Source organism: Lygodium microphyllum, chromosome 24 (genome assembly GCF_053477565.2).
Source record: "Lygodium microphyllum isolate KBCC chromosome 24, Lygodium_microphyllum_v1.1.10, whole genome shotgun sequence".
Lineage (NCBI taxonomy): Eukaryota > Viridiplantae > Streptophyta > Polypodiopsida > Schizaeales > Lygodiaceae > Lygodium > Lygodium microphyllum.
Genome location: NC_141158.1, coordinates 79257104 through 79281653, shown reverse-complemented (window position 1 = coordinate 79281653; position 24550 = coordinate 79257104). Strand labels below are relative to the sequence as shown.

Here is a 24550-nt window from a genome sequence, read left to right as displayed (position 1 = left end):
TTCTCACATAGAAAGTGAGATTCTTTGCCAAATCTATGCAACTCTCTTTGTCAAACAAAAGTGTTGAAACCAGTCTTCCTTCTTGGAGAGGGTGGTAAAACCTGATCAATCACTTCATTACAACAATAAACAAATGAACATAAACTGAAATGCACACTTTATTATAACATGCTTGGATATTGGATACCTTGTTGGCCCCAAAACTGGCACCCCTTGTGGTATTTCTTTAAATTGTATTGCTATTGGATGGAGTACAATTGAGATTTCTCAATCTCCTCTGCTGATCCAAAAGCCCCTTGCTTTCATGACCAATCAGCAAGTCTTCCAGGCAATTTGCCCCTTGATCTTCACCTAGGACTTGTACAAATTGGACCCTTGACTGGCCAAATGCTGCCCTAAATCATATGGGATGGGCTGGCATCTGAAATCCCTAGCAATTCCTTGAATTCCGGCTGCTGATTTCAGTGTATGATGTCTCTTAACTGTTGGCACAAGTTCCGAGGTGGCGTTAAACCCTAATTTCTACTGAGAGTTAGGGTTTACAACAGAGATCTGATTGATCTAGCTGAGAAACTCTTCAAATGGCTGAGAAATGTTGAGGTACTTAAAGAATGGACTGGTGAGCTGCAAGCAAGATGAAGAGGGAGAAATTTCAGAGTTTCCATGTGGGAAAACCCCTAAATCTGCATGCTGCCTGCCTTGATCAGCATTCAATGTTGGTGCCTGCTGCCTAGAGCCTCCAGGATGCTGTTGCCTGCACTCTTGTCTGAAATAGGCAAGGGCTGCGACAAACCCAATATCTTTTACCTGACAAATTGCTCTACATCATGCCTCAAAGTTGGCTAATAAAAGAAATGCTCCATTGCTTTGATTGTGGCATCAATCCCTTTATGCTCTGCATAAGGATGAGCATGACTCTCAGTGATCACTCTTGGCTTGAATTGCATTGTGATACACAGTCATTCATACATCATCAAAAAACCATCTCTAAGCACAAAGTGCTCATGCCTCTAGCTATAGCAAAGCTGATCATACACATTGGCAAAGTTTGAATCAACAATGATTGATTCTTCATGGCATCCAACTCAATGTGATAAACCATACTCACGGCTAAAATATGAGGCTTACGTGACAATACATCAGCCACAACATTCTTTTTACCATCAATGTGTATAATTTGAAAATGAAATGTAGAGAGAAAATTTGCCCATCTCATATGCTTCTTTGACGACTTTGCATGTGTTAGAAAGTACCTCAATGTTTGATGATGTGTTTGTTGCACTGTAAAATCAGCCCCTAACAACTAATGTTTCCATGTAGACAGTGCATGAATTACAACCAAGAGCTCTTTGTCATAGACATGCAAATTCGTTTTTGCATCGCGGAGAAGACCGCTCTCATAAGCCACAAGTCGGCCATCCTACACGTGCATCACACTGAACCACCAGCGACTTGTTGCAGCCTGCAAATTTCTTGAATAAAAGTCTGAAATTTCGATTATTAACAGCCAGTGAACTCTCAAATTATTCAGAAATACTCTTTTGCCCTTTAGTATTGGTCTTTGAATCTCTGAAATTTCTTGTTCAAAGTCTGAATATATCAAATTTTCAGAAATTTCAGACATTACTAGGCTGAGACAGCCCTTGACTGCTTTTGCCCTTTAATATTGGGTCGAGAATTTTTGAAATTTCTTATTAGAAGTCTAAAGTATCTGAAATTTTAGATATTAACAAGTTGAGATAGCCATTGAACTCGTTTGCCCTTTGGTGTTGGCTTAAAAATCTGTGAAATTTCAGATTTCTACAACTGAAACTGACATTTCAGCAATATTTATTAGTTATTATGTCTTCATGTGATAAAGCTTCATCCCCATTCTTATGCATCCGGCTAACACAAATGGGAAGAAAGAAAAAAGAGGAGGGTGAATTTGTAACAATTGTTAAGCAATGTTGAAGGGGGCAACTTACTTGCAAATGCAAGTGGTGTCAGCATACTTGGGATGGAGGCTTGTCTCACATAAGACCCCACTTTCTTGGGCTTAAAGGTTTTGGTGTAGATAAACCATCACAGCCACCTTCACATATGAAGGAGACATGTTGACATTTGCATTTAGAAGCAGGATTTGTTGATTCTTTCGTGGCTATTGATGAGTCTATGGTTGATTTGGGAGAGAGTTCACATGAGGAGACAAGCATTGTAGGTGTCCCTATTGTGGCTTTACCAACTCCTTTGTGCTAACTTTGCGATATAAAGCCAAAATTGTATATTTTTGAGTTATGAAAATGACAAATTTTTTGGCATAAGCAAATATAGAAGTAACCTAAGACAATCGACCATTATCCTAAAAAAGGATATTTAAGCAATGACAAGCACACCTAGTATAGAAAATGTTAGGCCATTGTGCCTCTATCAATTGTCCAGCTCGCACACAATTTGCTGCATTATCCATATACGCTTGCATTACATTTTTTGGCCCAACATCCAAGATTACATCTTTTGAAATCTCATAGTTGTACTCTTCTAACTTATATTGTTCACTTGTGTCTGCTGTCTTCATCAACACAAAACCATGTATGGAAAATATCATGACATTAATAATGGATCTATGACGAGTGTTAACTATCCATCACATAAAACAGTGCATCCATATTCCTGCCACTTATCTCGAATGTCAAGCAATGCTCTATCAGTGCATTTGTCTTTATCATTAAGTTTCTTTGTGCAAAGCATGTGGAGAGGGGGACTTATAGCTTAGCCCAACTTCCCTTATTGCTTTCACCATGTCTAAAAAATATGTACTCCTCACTTTTCAATGAGAAATGTCCTCAGTATAAAAAAACTTGCGAAGGGCAACATCAACATTGTGCCTTACTTCCATATTCCAAGACTTCTCCAAAGCTCCCTATGATTTGCCCACTTTTTGCTTCTTTAAGCTTGGCAGTTGAACATTATATGAAGCGGCACTACTTGTAGCTGTAGTGCAAGTGGCCAGTATAATTTTGGGGTTCACTTTTTGGCAAGATGCAAGGATTTTTTTGAAGATATGTGCACCTATCTTAAAGATCCTTTGCCTTGTAGATAGGGAAGGTATAATAATGGGGCTTGTGTATGAGTTGATAGATCGTATGATTGAGAAGACACATGACATTGAGGGTGTAGATGCTAGTAAATTGGAGAAGGTTGAGGATCTTTGTGTTGATAGATGGGATATGTTGCACTCACCTTTATATGCAACTGTTAATGTTTTGCATTCAATATGGAGATCAAAGAATCCAAGTGGTGATAGTGAAATGTATAAAGGTTGGATGAATGTGATTGAGAGGTACACTCCTCATGATGTAGCAAAGCATACAAAGAGCAGAAACAAGTTACTTCCAAAGCATATGGAGAAACTTGTTTATATCCATATAACCTTCATCTTGAAGAAAGAGGTGGGAAAGAAATGAGGTTACTTTGGAAATGCTTAATAAGGAAAAGGATGATGATAGGATTCTAAGGAAAAGGATGATGATAGGATTCTTGCAATTCGAGAATTGCAAGAAGAAGAGTTGGATAATGCCAAAGTTACAGTAAGCAATGCTTCTCTTGTTAAGCAAGGAGAGGATGATCATGATAATGATGATGAGGAAGATGAAGAGGAGAATGATGAGGATGAGGAGGGTGCATATTGCCCATGATCGTCATGTGTAATCTTTTTTCCATATGGTTTGCTTTAGCCTTCTACTACTGTCTAGAGTCTGGACTCCTATTATGCCATGATCCATCCATTGCCTTTTATGGTAGTCTTTTATAAACTTTTATCTATCTATCCCTTTTTGGATTACTTTCACTTGTAGGCCATAGCCATCAATGCTTCAATTGTATTTGGCTCAAATGATTGGAAATCAAAATCTGAAATCTTTTTGGTAGATCAATGTTGTGAGTTTGTGAGTTGTTGTCTTTAATCTTAATTATTCATTGGCTTATTGGTAGATTGCAGTGTCTCTTTTAAAGAATCTAAAGTTGTTGAAACAATGAAATTTTAGTTCTTAGTCAACATGTTAGCCTAATACTAGATTATTTACATTTTTACTAATTTTTAATATTAAAATTAGGGCAACGAATGATTCAGCTTGAAGGCATGAATCATACTCCAATCATACTTTCATACTAGGCATGAATCATACTTTCATACTTGTTTGCGTTTGACGTATGATTGCCGTATGAAAAAACTGTGCTTAGGCACATCCTGTGGTCTAATGTGTATTTGATGATCCCCACTTTTCAAATCTATATAGCTGAATATGGTTGCTCCATGCAATTTATTCGTGACATCATCAATGTGAGGGATTGGAAATTTATTCTTTATCGTGATTTAAATTTTTATTCAAAGCATGATAGTCAATGACATACGTTGTGAACCATCCTTTTTCTTCACCAAAAACATTGGAGAACAAAATGGTGAAGAGTTAGGCTGAATGAGCCCTTTTTCTAAGAGCTCATTCATGTGGCTTCCTTCTTAGATAGGGTGGTAATTCCTTGATCAAGCACTTAATTAATCCCATTTTCTAGCAATTTTCAGCCATTTGATTAATTGTCAAAATTAATTAATTTGGAAAATTAATTTCAGTCCTTTCGACCTTGCTCAAAAGTAGATATGCCCATCTACAATTTAATTGGCTAGGCCATTTGCAACCCCAATTAGTTCCTAGTTGTAATTGACCCCTGGACATGCACAAATTAATTAATTAGTGCCTAATCCCTAGCATCGCCACTGACATTTACTGGCCAATTAATTGTCCTAGTGTCAAGCTAACACCAACTAACATCCAAAACCCTACTGGCATAACTTATCACAACTTTTTGGGTTTGGCACCTGCTGCTTTCCCAGGGTCCCTGGCGTGTTACCATGAAATAATTGCCATGTGCATCACATGTGCCTTACAACATTGCACATTTGATTATTAAATCAATCAAATATCACTAACAAAAGCAAAGCATCTCTAAAATTTCACGTCCCTGTGAAGTAGCTATTGGTTTTATATAGCTAATGTTACATCCTTGGACATTTGGATGGGCGGTAGTTAGCATTGTGGACCTTTTTAGATTACCAAGAAGATAAGTAGTGTATCCTATGAGTTGGATTTATCGTTGGAAATCCAAGTTCACCCTGTATTCCACGTTAGTCATTTGAAAGAATGATTGGGACAAGGTGAACAGATTGTTCTGATTGAGGAGGTCTCGTGGCTTGAGGATACTGCTTGATATATTCTACTCGAACCCGAATCAGTTCTTGACCTTAGGACTAAATGATCCTATTAGACTATTTATCTCGAGTATTTGGGCCAAGTGCAAAAACTGCCCCTAGGTGAAAGCTACTTGAAAGTTGGTAAGTTCATTGAAGAGTTGTTTTTCCTACTTCGATCGTAAGGATAATGTTGAGGACAACAATCATTTATAAGGGGAAGTGTTACATCCTTGGACATTTCGATGGGTACTAGTAGCATTGGTCATAGTGGTTATGAAGTGACTTAGTGCGTATGTACTAAGGACACTTTGGGGTTAGGGCAGTTGAGTCCTATTCATAGGACTTAAGGCCCTATTGTGCATATTCATTGTGCGATCATCACTCTTGAGCTCTTGGCTTGATGGTTAACACATCCGTATACAAGGATGGTGTTGGTTGGTGGTATGAGACACCAACTCTTGGGGACATGATTGTGACTTAAACTGCTGCTAGCTTCCAGGCTTGGGGTTTAGCTTGTTTGGCTTTATGGTTGGGGGGTGAGTATGATGCCTAGTTCCTTGTATTCATGAATGTGGCTTGTATAAGGGGGAAGTGTTACATCCTTGGACATTTCAATGGGTACTAGTAGCATTGGTCATAGTGGTTATGAAGTGACTTAGTGCGTATGTACTAAGGACACTTTGGGGTTACGGCAGTTGAGTCCTATTCATAGGACTTAAGGCCCTATTGTGCACATTCATTGTGTGATCATCACTCTTGAGCTCTTGGCTCGATGGTTAACACATCCATATACAAGGATGGTGTTGGTTGGTGGTATGAGACACCAACTCTTGGGGACATGATTGTGACTTAAACTGCTGCTGGCTTCCAGGCTTGGGGGTTAGCTTGTTTGGCTTTATGGCTGGGAGGTGAGTATGATGCCTAGTTCCTTGTATTCATGAATGTGGCTTGTGTCATGTCTCGTGTGCAGATTGGATCCTAGGTAGATGTTTTAGCCAAGCTTCTTGAACAACCTTTGAAGCCAAGTGGTTTCACAATCGGTAGTACAAGCTACTTTATACTCTGTCTTTGTAGATGATAGAGCAATTGTGGGCTATTTCTTGCTACTCTGTGAGATAGCACCTGTACCCAAGTTGAAGCAGTAACTTGTTATTGACCTTTGGTGGTCAACATCTCTAGCCCAGTCTGAGTCCCCTGTCTAGCCTTGTAACACCAAAGCTGAATCATCCGTATCTATTAGACAAAATAGGCCAAGGTTAGGAGTACCCTCCCCCCCAAAGGAGCCGCAATATCCTCAGCGCAGCTTGTTAATGAACGTTCTTAGGTTCACTCATAAATCTTGCTAGCAAACCAATTGGGAACCTCAAATGGATCCAAGTATTCAAATGCCATATCAACGACCCAACTGTCTACATCGGGAAGCATCTGCCAATGGAGCTGTAGCCTTTCTCTTCGGATCCATGGGAGTAGGAATGGTCCAACACTCTTGCATCTCAAAAGTAATCAGGAGCATCTCAAAAATAGTCAAGAGCTCTTGCACATATTGCTACTGGGAGAGAGAGATCTCCTTCTCGATTGGCCACATCTCACGACCTAGGAAGAGATGGAGAAGCCCCAAACTTGTTATCTCAAACTTCTCATGGAGTGCTTCCTTAGTTTGCTTGACCATCTAGGCATGGTTACGTGTCAAGATGAGATTGTCCACATAGATCACAAACATTGGGTGCCCTCTAGCTAACTTATGGATGTACAAATTTGGATCGAATGTGGATCTCCAATAACCTAACTTGCCTTTGAAGGAACGAGTCTCTCTTCTCATTCCAAGCATGAGGAGCCTTTTTGAGGCCATAGAGTTCCTTCTTTAATTTGTATGCCTTACCATTTGAGGGAGAAAGGCTAGGAGGTTGCTCTACATAGACATCCTCCTTTAAGTCGTCGTTCAAGAACGTAGAGTTGACATCCAATTGGTAAACCAGCCATCTTCTATGGGTGGCAAGAGCTAATCCTGTCCAAAAGGTGGCCATACGAGCTGTGGATGCAATAGTATCATGGAAGTCAACACTTGGCCTCTGCGCAAAACTTTGGCAATCAATTGTACCTTGTACTTGTTGAGTGTGCCATCACTAAGGTACACGGTCTTAAAGATCCACTTGACTCCAATCACCTTCTTGTGATGAAGAGGCTAAGACTCAAGTTACCAAGTGGCATTTTGTTCAATAGACTCCATCTCTTGCTTCATGGCCTTTTGCCAATGATTAGACTGCAATGCCTTCTTTACTGATGTCGGCTCCCTAGCCTTCATGGCACGAGCCATCAAACCATGGTTAGTACAAACAAGCTCTATGGAATGTGCTTGGTTTTTCTGTAAGATCTCTGCAGGCCATCTTGTGGTTGCCACTCCTCGGGAAGCCCCCCAATCCTTACATCACGGAGTGTCTCACGAGCTGAGCAAGGAGGCATATACTCCTCTCGCCACTCTGCCTTTGCTGAAGTCTCTGGAACATCCACAAGTGGGTGAGCATGTGGAGAAGCAATCTCCTGTAGATGGAGCCTTAAGAGGAATAGGTTCCACTCTAATTGGATTAGGTGCCCAACTATCACATGGATCTCCAAGGATAGGGTGCCCCTCACCCCATGCTGAAGCTGAAAACTCCATGAACCACACCTCGCCTTGTATAGACATATTGTGAGATGGGATCATATGTCATATAGAGAGAGACATGGAATGACATGATTTCTAACAATCTCATCCTAAAGAACACATGTATATCAAGGTATTCTGGCCTAATAAGGAAGCCATCATTAGATGAATAAGATGGTATCTTCATGCCAAATGGTGTTGCTTGTGTGTCTTGGTGATGTCCATTCTGATGACTTGGTTTCAGCTGAGCATGGCTGAGCTGCATCATAGGTGTGTTCAGGTTGTACTATATTAACATCCTTAAAAAAGGTTGAGACTGACCCGTGAGACCCAAAACCTTGCATGCATGTTCATGAATGATGCCTTCATTATATGAATCATGATACATGACAGAAATGAAAGGAAATTGAAAGCAATGCTTATTGCTGTTTAACATGGCACTAGGACTCCTGGATTGCTTTATGCCAAGAGGGGACCACTGCAACTACATGCTTACAATGATTCAAATTGGGCTGGTGATTATGATTACATCACTCTACTAGTGGTAATTGTTTCTTTCTTGGCTCATCCTGCATCTCTTGGCTTAGCAAGAAACAATCCACTATTGCCACATCATCATGTGAAGTTGACTACAAGGCAGCTTTCACTACCACAGTTGAATGCGTATGACTAAGATGCTTGTTAGCTGATTTAGATGTATCTGTCACGAAGCCTACTCCTTTTTTCACTGACAGTCAAAGTGCCATTGCAGTGGCATGGAATCCAATGTTTCATACATGCACGAAACACACAGAGATCCACAATCACTTTGTAAGAGACACGCTACATACATGTGATATCAGCCTTGTCTATTGTCCTACCACTAGTAATGTGGCAAACATCTTCACCAAAGCTTTTTCTTGTGACAAATTTGAAGCATTTTGAATCCAGCCTTCCTCCTCGGATAGGGTGGTAAATCCCTGATTACAACAGACAATAGGGTATTTAAGTCAAAGTCGCATGCTGGCTGGCTCTTGTAGCAGGTAATGAAGGCATGGATCCTGCCAGCTTAGTTGTAGTTGAGGGCCTCAGGGATGGGGGTTGCTTGTTGCATCACAGCTCTCGAGCTCGATCCATGATTACCTACTTTGGGTGAGCTTTCATGTCAAGGGAAGGGGTCGAAATGAGAGAGAGAGAGAGAGAGAGAGAGAGAGAGAGAGAGAGAGAGTGAGTGTGTGTGTGTGTGTGATATTAATGTCTACAAAATGTCAAATTGGCCTATGAGTCTAAAATCTTACATCTGAGAGTCAGGGAATTTTCCAAGTCCCAAAAATAGCTGTTATCTAATGCTATGACTAAGTATATGGATAATAAACAATACATAGCTGATGAGGATGAGAGAGAGAGAGAGAGAGAGAGAGAGAGAGAGAGAGAGAGAGAGAGTCAATCATTTTGATTGTATAGGACTTCGGTGGGAGAAGATGTGATGGGGGAAGATGTAGAGCATCCACCTCCTTGTATGTCTGATGTTTTTCGGTGTTTGGGGAAAGCTTCGCGGATTGCATTGGGAGCCATTTCTCGGCAATTGCATTTACGAAGCGAGTAAGTGACAAGATTTTTTAGATATTGATAGTTTGATGTTTGGTGAAATTTCTTCAGAGCTTGACAGTTTGGATGGTCGTTGACTATGTGCAGTGCTTTTTATTCTCTTTTGGATGATTGTCCGTTGCCTGAGGATGATGCCTCATCATCAGTCTTAGTGGCGACCCAGTTTCATAATGGTGTTAAGAGTTCTCCAGGCCCAGAAGGACTTTCTCAAGAGTGTGAAAAGGGACTTCTAACACTAATTGCATCGGACTGTCCTGGACTGCAGGTTGGTTATATTCTTGAAGCTTCACAGTTTATTTGCTGAAAGCTTCATGTGTTGGTGCATTGCGTGTTGACCTGCTTTTAAAAGCTTCTTAAGTTTCTTGAGTTTTTTGATTTGCTTGTACTCAGCTGTTGTATTGAAGGAGGAAGAACCCCAATTTCTCCTCTATGAAGTTTGGCCTCTGCCTGCATTCATGTGCGTTTATAATTTTGTAGTTGAATATTTTTGCCCATTTAAAGTGAGTTTTGAAATATGTTTTGGGACATCTTGAATGGAGCATTAGCTGCAGTGCAGACTTTGTTTTATGCCACTTCCTTAGATAATTATACATGCTTGTTGCTAACATGCATTAAAGTTGAAAAGATCGAGTATTTCATTCTTACAGTGATTTTGGGTCTTCTTGTTACTTGTTGGTAGGTGAATACAAGATAACTGCATGTGAGTGCATAACACGCAGGTTGAGTTGCATGTGGTTTTCTTATGCTTCCTCTCATGTGATGCTTGGGAGGAGTCTGATTATTACAGAGACACAAGTAAAGATAGAAGTAGTGACAGTTATAATGCAGGCTTAAAGAAGGTCACTGGTCTGCTTTGGCAGCATTTGTAATCTCTGTTGTTGTCTTTTGTTTTTGCAGGTCTGTGATATGAATGGTCGTTGGTACCTTGCAGATATAGGGCTAAGAGCTGGAGAGCTGCTTCTAGTGACAGGTAAAGCACTCCAGCATGTAACTGCAGGACTTCGGCGAGCCTGCCAATACAGGATTGTTCCACTCTCTTCAGGAGCTGTTCCAGGATCTAGTGGAAGGTGAGTTTTGGCAACTGAGGAGATTGGAAAATGTGAGACCTTTATATCTAGATATTAAATTGTATGCCTTTGACAATTGATTTTGTTGATGCTTGCAGAACTTCCTTAACTTTTAGACTCATGCCACGAGGTAATGCGACCTTGGATGGTTCAGTTATGGCAGATGCTGGCCATGTTGTGATTGAAGATTTTGGCCCTATCCTGGTTTCCAAATTCATGGAAGCTTTAAGTGGTGCTAATTCTCTACCGGGAAACAATGCAGAAAATTTGATGGTGAGTGGCACTGTAGTGTGAACAAGGAATGACTGGTTTTGTTAATCATTGAGAAGGTTTAAGATAGATAGAAAATTCATTGTAGAAGGTCATAGGGTCTACATCAGGGCACACTGTTGTGAGTCCCTCATTCCTCAAAGGATTGTTACATGTGGAATCTGTTTCATTTGATGTCTTTCTTCAATGAGTTTGTTTTGTTTTGTACTAGCATTAAATTGAGCATTTCTGAAGTGAGACACAAGTTCTGATTAGATTGGAGAAGCTTGCATCTGTTGAAATTTCAGCCTGTTGCTTTTTTGGACTGGGATGCAGGAGACAAAGGGGCGACATGTGTCTGAACCTTCACTTCAAAGCATACTAACTGACCCTTTGACGTAAGCAGTACTGGATGCTTTTCACAAGAACTGGAGAGTTAGAGATTTCTGTTGTTTTGTCCACATCAAAGATTATTGCCTATTTGTTGATGGGTGCAGAGGCAAGGTCTTGGAAGATGCATTCACTTCTCTTGGATGTGGACACTCTTTTGGGGGTGGGACTCTATCGAGGGTAACGGAGACGGTAAAATTTCTTAAACTCTTAAGAGTATATATTTGTTTTGGCTATGTTCCCAAGCTGCTCTTTGGTCATTCCAGCAAGACATAGCTATAATTTAGTTTAATTTTTGCAGTATTAGTAAAATTATTCTAGTGTTTGAAATAGCATTCTTATGACAAGATTGACTTTGTAAAGCATTTGGAGAAATCCCATAGTGTTTGTACATAATACTTAACAATAGCTGTGCACAGCATGAGACCATACTGTGTTTCTTAATGCTTTTAGTTCTTGAAGTAAAATCTTACAACAAGCAGAGAAATTCTGTATTCTCTCACTTGAGGATGGGAGTTTGACATATCGTTCTTGCATAGGAAACACACATTTCTTATTTGATTCTGCTGTGTTTGTGACAGCTAGTCATGATTAACAAAAGGATTAATACCTTCTAATTAGGAATTGAGTCTATTAATTATTTGGCAAATCCAATGGGGTTGGGTGCCAAGTTGGCAGGCCTAGTAAGTTGTGGACAGAGGTGCATATGGTGGGATATCTGTGTTTATTGTTTTGAGAGAGAAGAGGTCCTATAGATTATTTTACAAAAAGATAGAGCTGCTGTAAACATGAAGAACTGAACAGAAAAAGAAGAACACATGAACTCAAAGAGAATGAACTCGGGAAACGGAATTTATATGCCAAGGCACAAGAGTGTGTTCAGAGGCACTGGCTGTGGGAAACCGGCAGATTCATTTTGGTCTCCCTTCCTCCAAGAGGATGCAATGTGCTTGTATCAAATGATTGTAAGATGGAGGAGAGGCAGCTTTAAATATGTGGAAATGAAGTGCACTCAGCCTATGAGTAGGTACATGCAGGATATGTACACTGCTAACACCCTCTCTCAGATTATGGGTGATAAGTCCGATAAAGTAATACAATGATGAAAGGCACACCATAGTACATACAACAAATGTTAGATAGAACCATGAGTATGGTGGGTGATTAAGCCACCACTAAGGTGCCTCAGAAAGACATTGATGTCGATGTTGGTTATACCAATCCCTAACCATAGAGAGTAGGAATAACTGAATCTCGATGCCTATTATGAACCAGCTTGGCGAAAAGCACTACCATGACCATGGATTCCCCACCTTCGGCTAGACCGCTAAAGTGTCTCCTCATGTGGGAACAAACTAGAAGCAAAGACCTCCCATCCTCCCATCATGAACTTGAAAGGCAAACCAGCTCAAGGATTTGAATTTACTAAACATCATTGGTGCATGTAGAAAGCCATGCTTAGGGTCCACCACATCTGTATATGAATGACTTCTTTGTGTCACTCCTCTTTGAAGCACCCAAGACACTCGAATGAGTGTCTCTGGAAGGAGATAGAAACATCCCTTGTAAATGTAAGGTTGACTCATGCTCAAGTAGCATTGATGTGTGTGTTGGAAATTGATAGGTGAATTCGATATCTAAGCTTGTAAGGCATTTGCAACACCATCAAACTCCGGAGGTGGTTTGTAGGGAACAATCTCCACAAGATGGGATTCGGGAATTGCAGACTGCATGTTGCAAAGTTGATCTTGAATTTGGATCACTTGGAGAATGAATGATTGAATCATAAGAGATGCCTCCGACAGAATATTCTGTAGTTGACCTGACCATAGAGAGTAACAGCTCTTATTTTTGACGGAGCCTTGTACATAAGCTGGAGCTTCTCGCAAACCTTTGGTGAGTGTGCTTTGGCATTGTCGTCGTCCCAGTCAGGGACTGCTTCCTCATGATTGTCTTTGCCCCAATTTGATGGAATGGTATATGTTTTTCGGGGACACAAGGCAGATCCTGAAACAATATACCAGAGTTGCTTGTGCGCAAACTAGGCTTTCATGCACGGTTCAAGTTAGGTAGTAGTGCCTTTAAGCTTGTCATTAGTATTGTAACATGGAGGAGCCATTGAGATGATATGTAGAGAAGATAAGTAGGGTTTTAGAGAGAATACTTGGGTTACTTTTGGTTAATAGGCCCAAAATCAAGAGTTCAACAATTCAAGCAAGAGAGAACAGTTCAAATGAGAGAGGAACAAGATGTGAAATGAGTGTAGTGAACAAAGGCACGATAACTGATACGTGTGAACCTTCCTTGATTGTGTAGATCAGGCTGAAAACACAGAGGATGAAAATGCAGCCATTTGCCACTGTAAGAGAAGATGAAAACATCAGTTGTGTTAGACAGTCATTTCCTGGACAGTTGGTGGACAGCAGAGTACAGCAGGTTCCACGTCAGCAGTACGGAAGGACACGTCAGTACAGCAGGATGCCACGTGGCACTGGTACAGTCGGCCAGATTTACTGCAAAGTCGGCCAGATTTACTGCAGTCGGCTGTATTTAATGCAGCCGACCTGGTGCTGGGGATTTCCTATTTTTGGCTATTTATAGCCAATTCGTGGCACACTCCAGCATTCATTATTCAGTTTCTGATCTTGAGATCTGTTGGCTGAGACAAACTGTGCTCGGGCTGATGGAGATCGAGGTCATCAAGTCGGAGACATACACAGATATTTCCTATGCCCCCTTGTGTATTTCTGCACTCTTATACATCATACTACACCGCAGATTTTCTACGTTTACATTGTCTCCTTTTCTCTCTCTCTCTCTCTCTCTCTCTTCTCTCTATGTTCAGTCTCTCTGTCTTTGTCCTACGCTTGCGCATCGTTGCACTCTGACATGGTATCAGAGTGGTGAAGATGGACTGACCAAGGGCAAAGGGCTGAACCTATCTGAAGAGAAGATTTCATCGCGACATAAGGCTATGTTTCCAGGTTCGAGGGCGAGCGGGAGGGATGCGCATCGGATCAAGGCTGGAGCGAGCGTGGGCGTGTGGGAAAGGAGTCTAATCGGTGAATTTACTGCAGGTTATTGCTGTTCGAAGGTGAGAAAGGCTGCGTTTGAGGCCTTCCGTTGCAGATTTTACCTTTTCATCACCTTTGGCGGGTGAAGAAGGTTTGGGTAGTGGAGGAATCAGTCCTGGAAGGCTGCGTTTTTACAGTCAGAGGGGGTTGCTTTTGTGTTTGTGCAGGTATTGCAGGTTAACATGTCTACAAAGATTGGTTTGGAGTTCCAGGCGATCTTGGATAGGAATGTGCCTGTCCTACCGGCTCTTCCAACGGATCAAAAGCTTGATGGTGACAATTATCGCATCTGGCGAGTGATGATGTTGGCCATTTTAGAGTCTTATGATTTGGCGGAATTGGTGATGGAGGAGATTAACAGGCCCTTGGTGAGGGATGAGTCCAAACTCTCTTCCAATGCTCGTGCGGAGTTGACCAAGGCCCAATCTCATTGGGACAAACTGAATGCTAGGATTCGATCTTTTCTGTTTCTGTCTTGCACCACAGTCGTGATAACTCACATCGAGCACTTGATGGTGGCTCGTGAGATATGGCTAGAGCTCGACCAGATGTACAACTAGATGACCCTGATAAAGAGGGTTCCTTTGGAGGTGCAAATGCAGACTTTAGCCGTGAACAAGTCTTCGTCGCTTCGGGAACACATCAACAAGCTTCCGCAGCTTCAGATGCAGGTTGAAAATGCGGGGAAGCTTATTTCCTCCGAAGACATGGCGATCACTTTACTATCCCAGTTGCCTCTACGATTTGGTACTTTTTATTCCACTCTTATTGCTTCAGGGCGAGAGTCGACTCTTCGGTGGGAAGAGTTGGTTCCTATGGTCTTGGACCAGGAGGAACAATTGAAGGGACAGAATGCTTCCAAATTGGAGGCATTGGTTGGCCAAGCCGCTCAGAAGAAGGGGAATGACCAAAAGAAGGAGGAGGACAACAAATACAAGAAGGACAAGAAGAAGGAATCAACTTGCCATATTTGTGGTAAGACCGGACACTGGAAGAAGGATTGCCTTGACAAAGACAAGAAGGATACCAAGAAGAAGGACATGAAGGACTCTGGAGCGGTGGCTGCACCCTCATCAGCTGCTTTTCTTCACTTAGCAATCATTGAGGACTCTACACCGACAACTTCTGATGCTGCAATGATAGCTCCCCAGGCTCGAGAGTGGATTGTGGACAGTGGTGTCTCACGGCATATGACTCCTTCTGTTGGTATTGCCCATTTGCAACCTTCGCGTGGGCAAATTCTCATTGGAGATAACTCTTCTGTGTCTATTACTGCGCGGGGTGAGATTCAGCTTATTCTAGATGGACGTGGTGGTACCCACACCTCTAAGGTGTTGCATGTGCTAGGATTGGGGTATCATTTACTTTCGGTTCATAAGATTTGTGCTCTTGGTCTCTTGGTGGAGTTTGACAGTGATACTGTTCGAGTCCTTGATTGTGGATCGAGGAAGGTTCTCTCTGTAGGGTATGAGGAGAATGGAGTCTACAAATTGAAGTCTTCTTCAGCTCTTACTTCTCTTCTTCTTACTTCTCAAACACAGTCCGAGCTATGGCATGCTCAGTTTGGCCACTTGAACTACGAGTACCTTCGGAAGGCGTCGCGAGGGTCATTTGTCCAAGGCTTGCCGGACATAGTGGTGAGCCATCAGCCATGTGTCTCCTGCATTCGTGGGAAACTGCATCGGGATGTGATTCCCAACAAAGCTTCTAGGCGGTCTACTTCACCCATGGAGCTTGTATCTATGGATCTTTGTGGCCCGATGAGGACCGAGTCCTTGAAGGGGAGCTTGTACTTCATGTTGATCGTAGATGACTTACAACAGGATGACTTGGGTCTATTTCTTGACTTTGAAGTTGGAGGCTTTCTCTCATTTCAAGGATTGGCTTCTTTTTGAGGAGAATCGTTCTGGCTGATGACTGAAGACCTTGCGTTCAGACAAGGGAGGTGAATTTATGTCTAATGAGTTTGCTTGTTTTTGTGCAGATAGGGGCATTCACCAAGAGTTTGGTAACACCAACACTCCCCAAGAGAATGGCATTTTGGAGCGGAAGAATCGAAGTGTGATCGAGATGGCACGCATCGCCAGACACCTTAGTTTCTGTGGGCTGAGACAATGGTTACCACAGTTCACATCCTTAATCGATCTCTCACTTCGGCCGTTGACAGGATGACACCTTTTGAGGCTTACTTCGGGACTAAGCCTGATGTCTCTTATTTCAGGATCTTTAGGTGTGACGCTTATGTACACATTCCGAAGCCGCAGCGTGATAAGTTTGAGGCGGCTTCCCGACGACAAGTTTTTGTTGGCTGTAGCTTCCAATCCCAAGGTTATCGTTTGTTTGATCCCGTTAAGCGGGATATCTACACGAGCCGAGATGTGCAGTTCATGGAAGTACCGGCCACAGAGGGGGGTAAGGAGCACCCCGTCCTTGGAGATCCAGGGGAGAGTTGGGCTCCCGAGACAGTTTCTTTGGAGCCAGAGCCTCTTGATGGAGATTCTTCTTCGGATTCAAAGTCTTCTCTTCCACCGGCCACCCCTGAGGAGCTTCCGCTAGTGGATGTTCCCGAGTCTTCAGCAGATGGAGAGCGATAGGGAGAGGTTCGTCCTCCTCCTCGTTGGGCCCGTGACACCCTCCGAGATTCAGGGATCTAGGGGGCTCCTGAGGAGTGGGAACCGCAGGATGGACCACAGAGGTCATGGAGGAATCAGACACATTCTTCGGAGCTTGTTTGCTCCAACTATTGTTTGCTGACCCGTGTTATGTAGGATCGAGAGCCCACTTCAGTGAAGGACACTTTGCAGTCTGATCATTGGCAGAAGGCCATGGAAGTCAAGTTGGAGGCTATTGAGAGGAATGACACTTGGTCTCTTGTGCCTCGTCCCTCTCACAAGAAGGTGATTGGTGTCAAGTGGGTCTTCAAGACCAAGTACCTTAGCGATGGTTCTTTGGACAAGCACAAGGATCGCCTTGTTGCTAAAGGTTTTGCTCAGCGCCCAGTCATTGATTTCCATAATACTTTTGTCCCCATTGCTCGTATGGCGACTATTCGGGCTGTTCTTGCCTTGGCTGGCCATAGGAGATGACCTGTTTATCAGTTGGATGTGAAGTCAGCCTTTTTGAATGGTGACTTGTAGGAGGAGATCTATGTTGAGCAGCCTCCTGGCTTTGGATCCTCGGATGGGAAAATTTACAGGTTGAAGAAGACCTTGTATGGCCTTAAGCAGGCTCCGTGTGCATGGAATGAGAAGATTGACTTGTTTCTTCAGTCGAAGTTGGGATATCGGCGCTCCAAGGCCGATCCGCAGCTTTATGTGCACACTTCTGAGGTTGGTCGTGTGTTGTTCGTGTTATATGTTGAAGATTTGATTTTGATAGGGGATTATGTACAGAAGGTCTGAGAGACCAAGGCAGCTTTACATCAGGCATTCGAGATGACGGATTTGGGGCTTCTTCATTTCTTCTTGGGTCACGAGATTTATCAGTCTCAGAGGGGGATTTTCATCTCTCAGCAGAGGTACATTCAGGAGCTCTTGGTGACTTTTGAGATGGAGACTTGTTGGCCCATTACTAATCTGGATTAGAGAGCAATAGAGATAGAGACGGACTTGACATGAGTAGAGAGTCAGCGATGCAGCAAGTGTTACTACTCTTTCTAGTGGTGAGGTACATGCAGTTACCCATGATGATATAGTTGAGCATGTCCTCCTATCATCTAGTTTTCCGACATCTTATGTGCTCAATTATCATGCCTATGTCTTTGATTGACTGTTGGATTCTTTAGCCTCTTGTCATGTTACCCCTTACAGAGCATTGGAAGGCCACTTCAGACTTAGATTCTCCTGTGATGGATGCTTCACGCTACTGTCAGTTTATTGGATCCTTGATTTGGCTTCTCAACACTCGTGTTGATCTTTGTTTTGCTGTGGGTCTTTTGGCAGGGTTCATGACCGAACCCAAATAGGTTCATTGGCTGGCTGCCCTGAGGATTCTTCGGTATTTGAGGGGGACCTCTGACTTAGGGATTTCTTATCCCGCAGGTATAGATGCTTCCGATTTGGTTCTTGCAGGTTGGAGTGACTCGGATTGGGTTGGAGATGTGAACCACCGATGGTCTACTACAGGCTACTGTTTTATCTTGGGTACAGGTGTTATCTCTTGGAGTAGCAAGAAGCAGCCCACGGTAGCCCTTTCTTCTACTAAGGTGGAGCATTGGGCTGCGTCTTCCACCACATGTGAGGTAGTGTGGCGTCGGAGATTGTTGGAGGAGCTTGGTTGTCCCCAGACTCGTCCTACTCTTCTGCGGTGCGACAATGAGAGTTGCATTGCCTTGGTACGGAATCCAGTATTCCATGCCCGGACGAAGCACATTGAGATCCAGTATCACTTCATTCGGAAGAAGCTTCTGGATGGGACCATTGATGTGGTGTACTGCAAAACAGAGGATAATCCTGCAGATTTGTTTATGAAGGCGCTTCCCCACGCTCTTCTTCGGCAGCATTCCAGATTCCTCAGTCTTTTGACCCATCCAGGATTTGAGAGGGGGTGTTAGACAGTCATTCCCTGGACAGTTGGTGGACAGCAGAGTACAACAGGTTCCACGTCAGCAGTACGGCAGGATGCCACGTGGCACTGGTACAGTCGGCCAGATTTACTGCAGTCGACTGCATTTAATGCAGCCGACTTGGTGCTGGGGATTTCCTATTTTTGGCTATTTATAGCCAGTTCGTGGCACACTCCAGCATTCTTTATTCAGATTCTGATCTTGAGATCTGTTGGCTGAGACAATCTGTGCTCGGGCTGACGGATATTGAGGTCATCAAGTCGGAGACATACGCAGATTTTTCCTCTGCCCCCTTGTGTATTTCTGCACTCTTATACAGCATATTACACTGCAGATTTTCTGCGTTTACACTGTCTCCTTCTCACTCTCTCTCTCTTCTCTCTGTGTTTACTCTCTCTTAGTCTTTGTCCTACGCTTCCGCATCGCTGCACTCTAACAAGTTGTAGATGAAAAACAAAGGTTGGGGTGAATAAAATGCAGGCTGGAGTAGTTAAAATGCAGGGTCCAGCACCAAAAACATGAAGAAAACAGGTTGCCCAATAGCTGTATACTCCAGCCCCAGTTGTCAAATCAGGTGTCCAGACCAGCTGGATCAGGATAGCAACAAAAGGTAAGGTTTGGAGCAGTCAGAAAGAGGGATTAGACCTGAAACAATAGTTAGAAACAACTACCAACACTAGAACCAAGATGCTTGGACTTTGATATCAATCATGTCAGAATGGTGTGGAGCAATGGAAGCAAACATATGGAGCTGTTGTAAACACAAAGAATTGAACAAAAGAACATGTGAGCTCAAAGAGAATGAACTCATTTTCCAAGTGGAGTTATTGAAGTAGAAGACATCATGAGTGCCACTTCTTGATGTAGAGTCAGAGGGTAGGGGTAGAGTGTCAGACACAATCCATTACTTAATGCAACATACAATATTCTATAGATCCTTGGTGATGAGGAGATGCCTCATCTTATAGGCTCATATGGGATAATTTGTGCCATTGAGCTTATTGTCTGCCCCAAGCATTAAAAGAGATCATTATTGTTATGTGTCATTGTGATTGATCAGCCAATAATAATAGCCAATAAATGGAGAGAGAGAGAGAGAGAGAGAGAGAGAGAGAGAGAGAGAGAGAGAGAGAGAGAGAGAGAGAGAGAGAGAGAGAGAGAGAGAGAGAGAGAGAGAGAGAGAGAGAGAGAGAGAGAGAGAGAGAGGAGAGTTGCTGAGAGGAACGAGACCAGCGATGGCGAGACGGGACCTGTCGTAGGGTTTTTGTGCCCTACCTCTTTCGGATTGTTCGTCCTTGGCCCTCAGCCCATTGTCAGCGTGCGCCTTGCTTCGTCTTCTGCCTACGCTGCGCTGCCTGTTGGGCGTAGGCTCTCTACCCTTGCAGCGGTCGTTCTCAGCACCATCATAGCATAGAAGGGTACCTGCGTCTTCTGCACAGGGAGCCCGCCTGTGTCCTTGCCACTGTTGGCAGGCTTCGAAGGTCGTCTGACTTGTGGATCGTGGCTCCCCATCCGACCTGCGCAGGGTCTGTTCGTGGTGTCCTATTCTTCTTTCGGATTCTGGATTTGCGCAGAGAACCTGAAGCACAACAGCCTATAGAAGACGCCCCTCTGCCTTCAACCTCTCTTCTGTTCGTGGGTGCGCCTGGTCGTTTTGCTCCCTTTTGCAGAGGCGCCTAGTTGCGGTCAACCCTAAGCCCCACAGACGTCAGAGAGGCAGTGTCCCGTCCAGTGTGCTCGTTGCTCTGTACACAGAGAGAGAGCTCCCTCGGGATAGGCCACGGCTGAGGCCGCCAAGTCTGCGGGACTTGCACAGAGAGAGAGAGAGAGAGAGAGAGAGAGAGAGAGAGAGAGAGAGAGAGAGAGAGAGAGAGAGAGCGGGCGCGAACGCGAAGACAGTAGTATGGCTGGCCTGGATATGGATTTGCTCGACCGGACGGTGGCAGCCCTTGGCCCTGATTCAGATGCAGAGGAGCCGGAGGATATGGTGCCATGCACGGAGGAGTTGCCTCCGGGTTCTGAACTGCCGCCTGCCAGCAAACGCTCCAAGCATACTTCTGATGAGCCAATGGGTCCTCCGGAACGTTCCTATGCGCAAGTGGCCTCTGATTCTGTGGATTCGCAGGAAATTGACTGGGAGCATTTGCTGGACTTTGCCAATACTCTACTTGGCGATTATGTCCAGCATAATAATGAATCTTTTTTTGATGCGGCAACGGATGATGTGCTGGAAGCCACAGTGGACCCCAAATCAGTCTTGCGATCCTTCTCGGTGTTTTATGACCGTGCAGTTATACTTTTCTTCACTGGTAGGATCCCAGTGCTTTCGCATATTCGCCAGTGGATACACCATTTATTGCAAGGGGAGTGTGTTGAGGAGATCTTCCTTGGACCTCGCGGCTTTTATGAGGTGCTGTTGAAATCGGAAACGCATCGAGCTGAGCTCGTGTCCAAGTTGCCACTATTCTTTGATCGTTGCTTGGTCCATGTTGTGCCATGGCGCCCCATGGCCGACTTCCAGCGTCTGCTTCAACGAGAATGCCCGGTGTGGGTGGAGGTGGAAAATTGTCCGGCGGTCTATTGGCCCATGTTGAAGGATGCGATGGCGGTTGTGGGAACAGTGCTGGTTCCCCCAAGCCTCAGGGCGATGAACCGAAACCGTTTATGCATGCTATGGGACACGGCCAGGAAAAGGCCCGTGTGGCTTCGCCTCAATTGTTCAGGCATGCATCCTTTGCGGCATTTCATGGCCGAATGCCCTGAAAGGCAACCGTCTTCAGAGGATGCGCAGGTTGTGCTGCCCAAGGATGACATGGTGCTTGATGCCACGCCTCAGGAAGCCCTTCAGTCTCCTCATGTCATGGATAAAGGCAAACAATAGGTCCTGAGTATGGATGCCCGTCGCACTGACTGGATTGAGGCACGTCCCAAAAAAGGTAAAAAGTTGGATGCAGGCCTGGCGGATCCTGGGCCTACTGCTTCCCAGGATTCAATGCGCACGTATACGTGCAGGAAAGAACTGGTCACTTCACAGCAGGCTGCGCGTCCTACGGTCCCGTCTGCCCCCGTAATCAGTCTCCAAGGAGAGTCTATACCGACGGCCCCAAAGGCCCACCTGCTAAGCTGGCGTTTGATGCCAAAGGTAATGTTATTACACCCTAGGATCGGCGTTATCCCCGCCCCTCTCCCAAGGCAGTGGATTTCCCTTCTACCTCTAAAGCAGGTCGCCAGAATTCGTTTGCAGTATTGGCTGATTTTCTGGATGAGGGTGTCCTGGATGCTCTCGCGGAAAAGGTGAAATCGAGGCAGCAGGCGCCTCGTTCCTGACTTTCTTCTTTGAGGATACATGAAGATATCCACGTGGAATGTGCGAGGCATTTGCTCTCGCCATAAGCAACATGCCATGTGGACCGTCTTGCATGAGAACCAATGGGATGTATTGTGTGCAGTTGAGCACAAAAGTCACGGTGAAGCAGGAAAAGTTGTGGATTGTCATGGATTCCGTCTGTTTTATGCAGGGACCCATGCTACGCACTATTCGGGCGTGTTGATGATTGTCCATGAGAAATATCAGCCTGTCCTTGTTAAAAATGATGTGCAGGGCCGCTTTCTGGTAATCAAAGTCTTATTTGAAGGAGAGATTTTATGGTTGTTGGGCCTCTATGCTCTGAATGATCCCGCATCCCGACGGGATCTTTGGTCCACTTTGCAGGGCTCCATGTCACTCGGCCGAAGGGGGTTTTTGATGGGTGATTTCAATATTTGTGTTGACTCTTCTCAGTCCACTTCAGGGCATTCGGTAATGGATACGCCGGAAAGCCGGGTGTGGAGTTCCTTTGCTTTGCACGTACTCAAGCAAGATCTTTGGTCGTGGCTTCACCCTTCTTTTTCGGGGTTTACTTTTCATTCCGCACAATATGCAACTACCTGGTCGCGGCTGGACAGAATGTATATCATGCAGGGGGATGATTTTCTTCCCGAGATGCTGGAAATGAAGGTCTTGCAGCAATATGCGTTGTCGGACCATTTCCCCCTCCAGCTTGAGATGCGGGCACAATCTATTGCACCTTTTGTGCAATTGCTGGATAGGCTCCCTTTACGTTTCAACTCCTCTTATTTGAAGCATTCAATTTTCCAGGGCTACATGCAGCAGTTGATTGAGAGGTTCTTATTGGACTTCGCCTCTGAGGGCTTGCCTTCATTTGCACGGCTGCTCTCTAATGTGCAGCGGGTTGCTCGGCAGTACGGGATCCATCATGCCTCGCTTTGTCGCCGACGTCGACATGCAGCAGAGGACTTACTGGCTTTGGTCCGTTCCTTGCTCCTGGATTCCCGAGATGATGATTTTCTGCTGTTACTGGAGAGGCGTTTGGCCCATCTTATTCAAGTGTTTCAGTTGAAATCTTATCAGCAGGCCAAGCTGCATAACTTGACTGACACATTGCAAGATAGTGTCTGCCAGTCTCATAAGTTCTTTCGCGCCTTGCATGTGTCTCCGGCTCGCGAAAATATGACCAGACTCCAGGATTCGGAAGGTCGCATGGTCACTGATCCGCAGACCATTGTCACTATGTGCAGAAATTATTTTATGGAACTTCTTGGTTCTTCTCCCTCGCCTTCTAGCGAGGTTACGCATGCCCCTCGGTCTTCTATCATCTGGTCCGCCAGCAGGTTCCAGTTGATATGCAAGCCACTTTGGAGGCCGATATTTGCGAGGAGGAGGTTATGGATGTTTTGTTGCACCTGCCGAAGGATAAAAGTCCTGGCTGGGATGGTCTCACTAATGAATTCTTTCAGACCTCGGCCACGCAGTTGGTGAAGCCATTGGTGGTCATGTTTCAGCAGGTTTGGGAAACAGGGGCCATGCCCTCCTCATGGAAAGAAGGCCTTATCAAACTAATTCCAAAGGTCCCTTCGCCGTCAAAGCTGCAACACTGGAGACCAATCTCTTTGATGGGCTCCATGTATAAAATCTACTCCAAAGTGCTGGGGAATCGGCTACACAAGCACCTTCCAGCTATTGTGCATCCTCTCCAATATGGCTTCATTAAGGGCCGCAACATTCTGCATAATATCTTAAATGTGCAAATGGCTATTGACTATGCGCGGCACTCCGGTCAGGAATTGGTATTGATTCAATTGGACTTGGAAAAGGCGTTTGATTATGTGGATTGGTCTTTCATTGCAGATCTCATGTCTGCTATGGGCTTTGGTACCCGGATGTCCCGATTGATCTACACCATTAGTGCTGCGGCTTCCTCCAGAGTTATGCTCAATGGTGGGGTTACAGAGCCATTTGTCCTTGCACGCTCGGTCAGACAGGGTTGTCCTTTGAGCCCTCTCTTCTTTGCCCTGGCGACTCACCCAGTCCTTTCAATGTTATCCTCCATGGCAGCCTCTGCTCAGCTGGCAGGCCTCTCTCTCCCTTTGGGTCAGCACTTCGTTAGCCAATCTTTGGCTGATGACACCTTTATGATTTTGCAGGCGGACAGGGACAACATTCGAAGGGCCTTAGATGTTTGGACACTCTTTGGTCAGGCCTCTGGGCTTCGCATCAATGCCTTTAAGTCAGCCATTCTCAGTTGTACGGAGCCTGATTTACAGTCATTAGGCTGGCAAGGCCAGGTGGTTTCCCGTGGCTCCATTGTCAGGCATCTTGGATACCCATTGGGGGTGGATGTACGGCCAAAAGACCTGCTGGAGTGGATTTCACAAAAACTGGCGGCGAAGTTTATGTATTGGAAGTCGCAA

The 24550-nt window shown here is 44.3% G+C and overlaps 1 protein-coding gene across 2 annotated transcripts in view; it reads left to right on the top strand.

Annotated features, from left to right (window-relative positions):
• The window catches only part of LOC148015275 (uncharacterized), a 53813-nt gene that overhangs the window by 11510 nt on the left and 17753 nt on the right, over window positions 1-24550 (top strand). For both annotated transcript variants that reach the window (XM_087664930.1, XM_087664931.1), the window contains exons 2-7: window positions 9312-9449; window positions 9543-9720; window positions 10353-10522; window positions 10621-10795; window positions 11108-11169; window positions 11269-11353. In XM_087664930.1, coding sequence (XP_087521056.1) covers window positions 9312-9449; window positions 9543-9720; window positions 10353-10522; window positions 10621-10795; window positions 11108-11169; window positions 11269-11353 — 808 coding nt within the window. The remainder of the gene's footprint in view (window positions 1-9311; window positions 9450-9542; window positions 9721-10352; window positions 10523-10620; window positions 10796-11107; window positions 11170-11268; window positions 11354-24550) is intronic.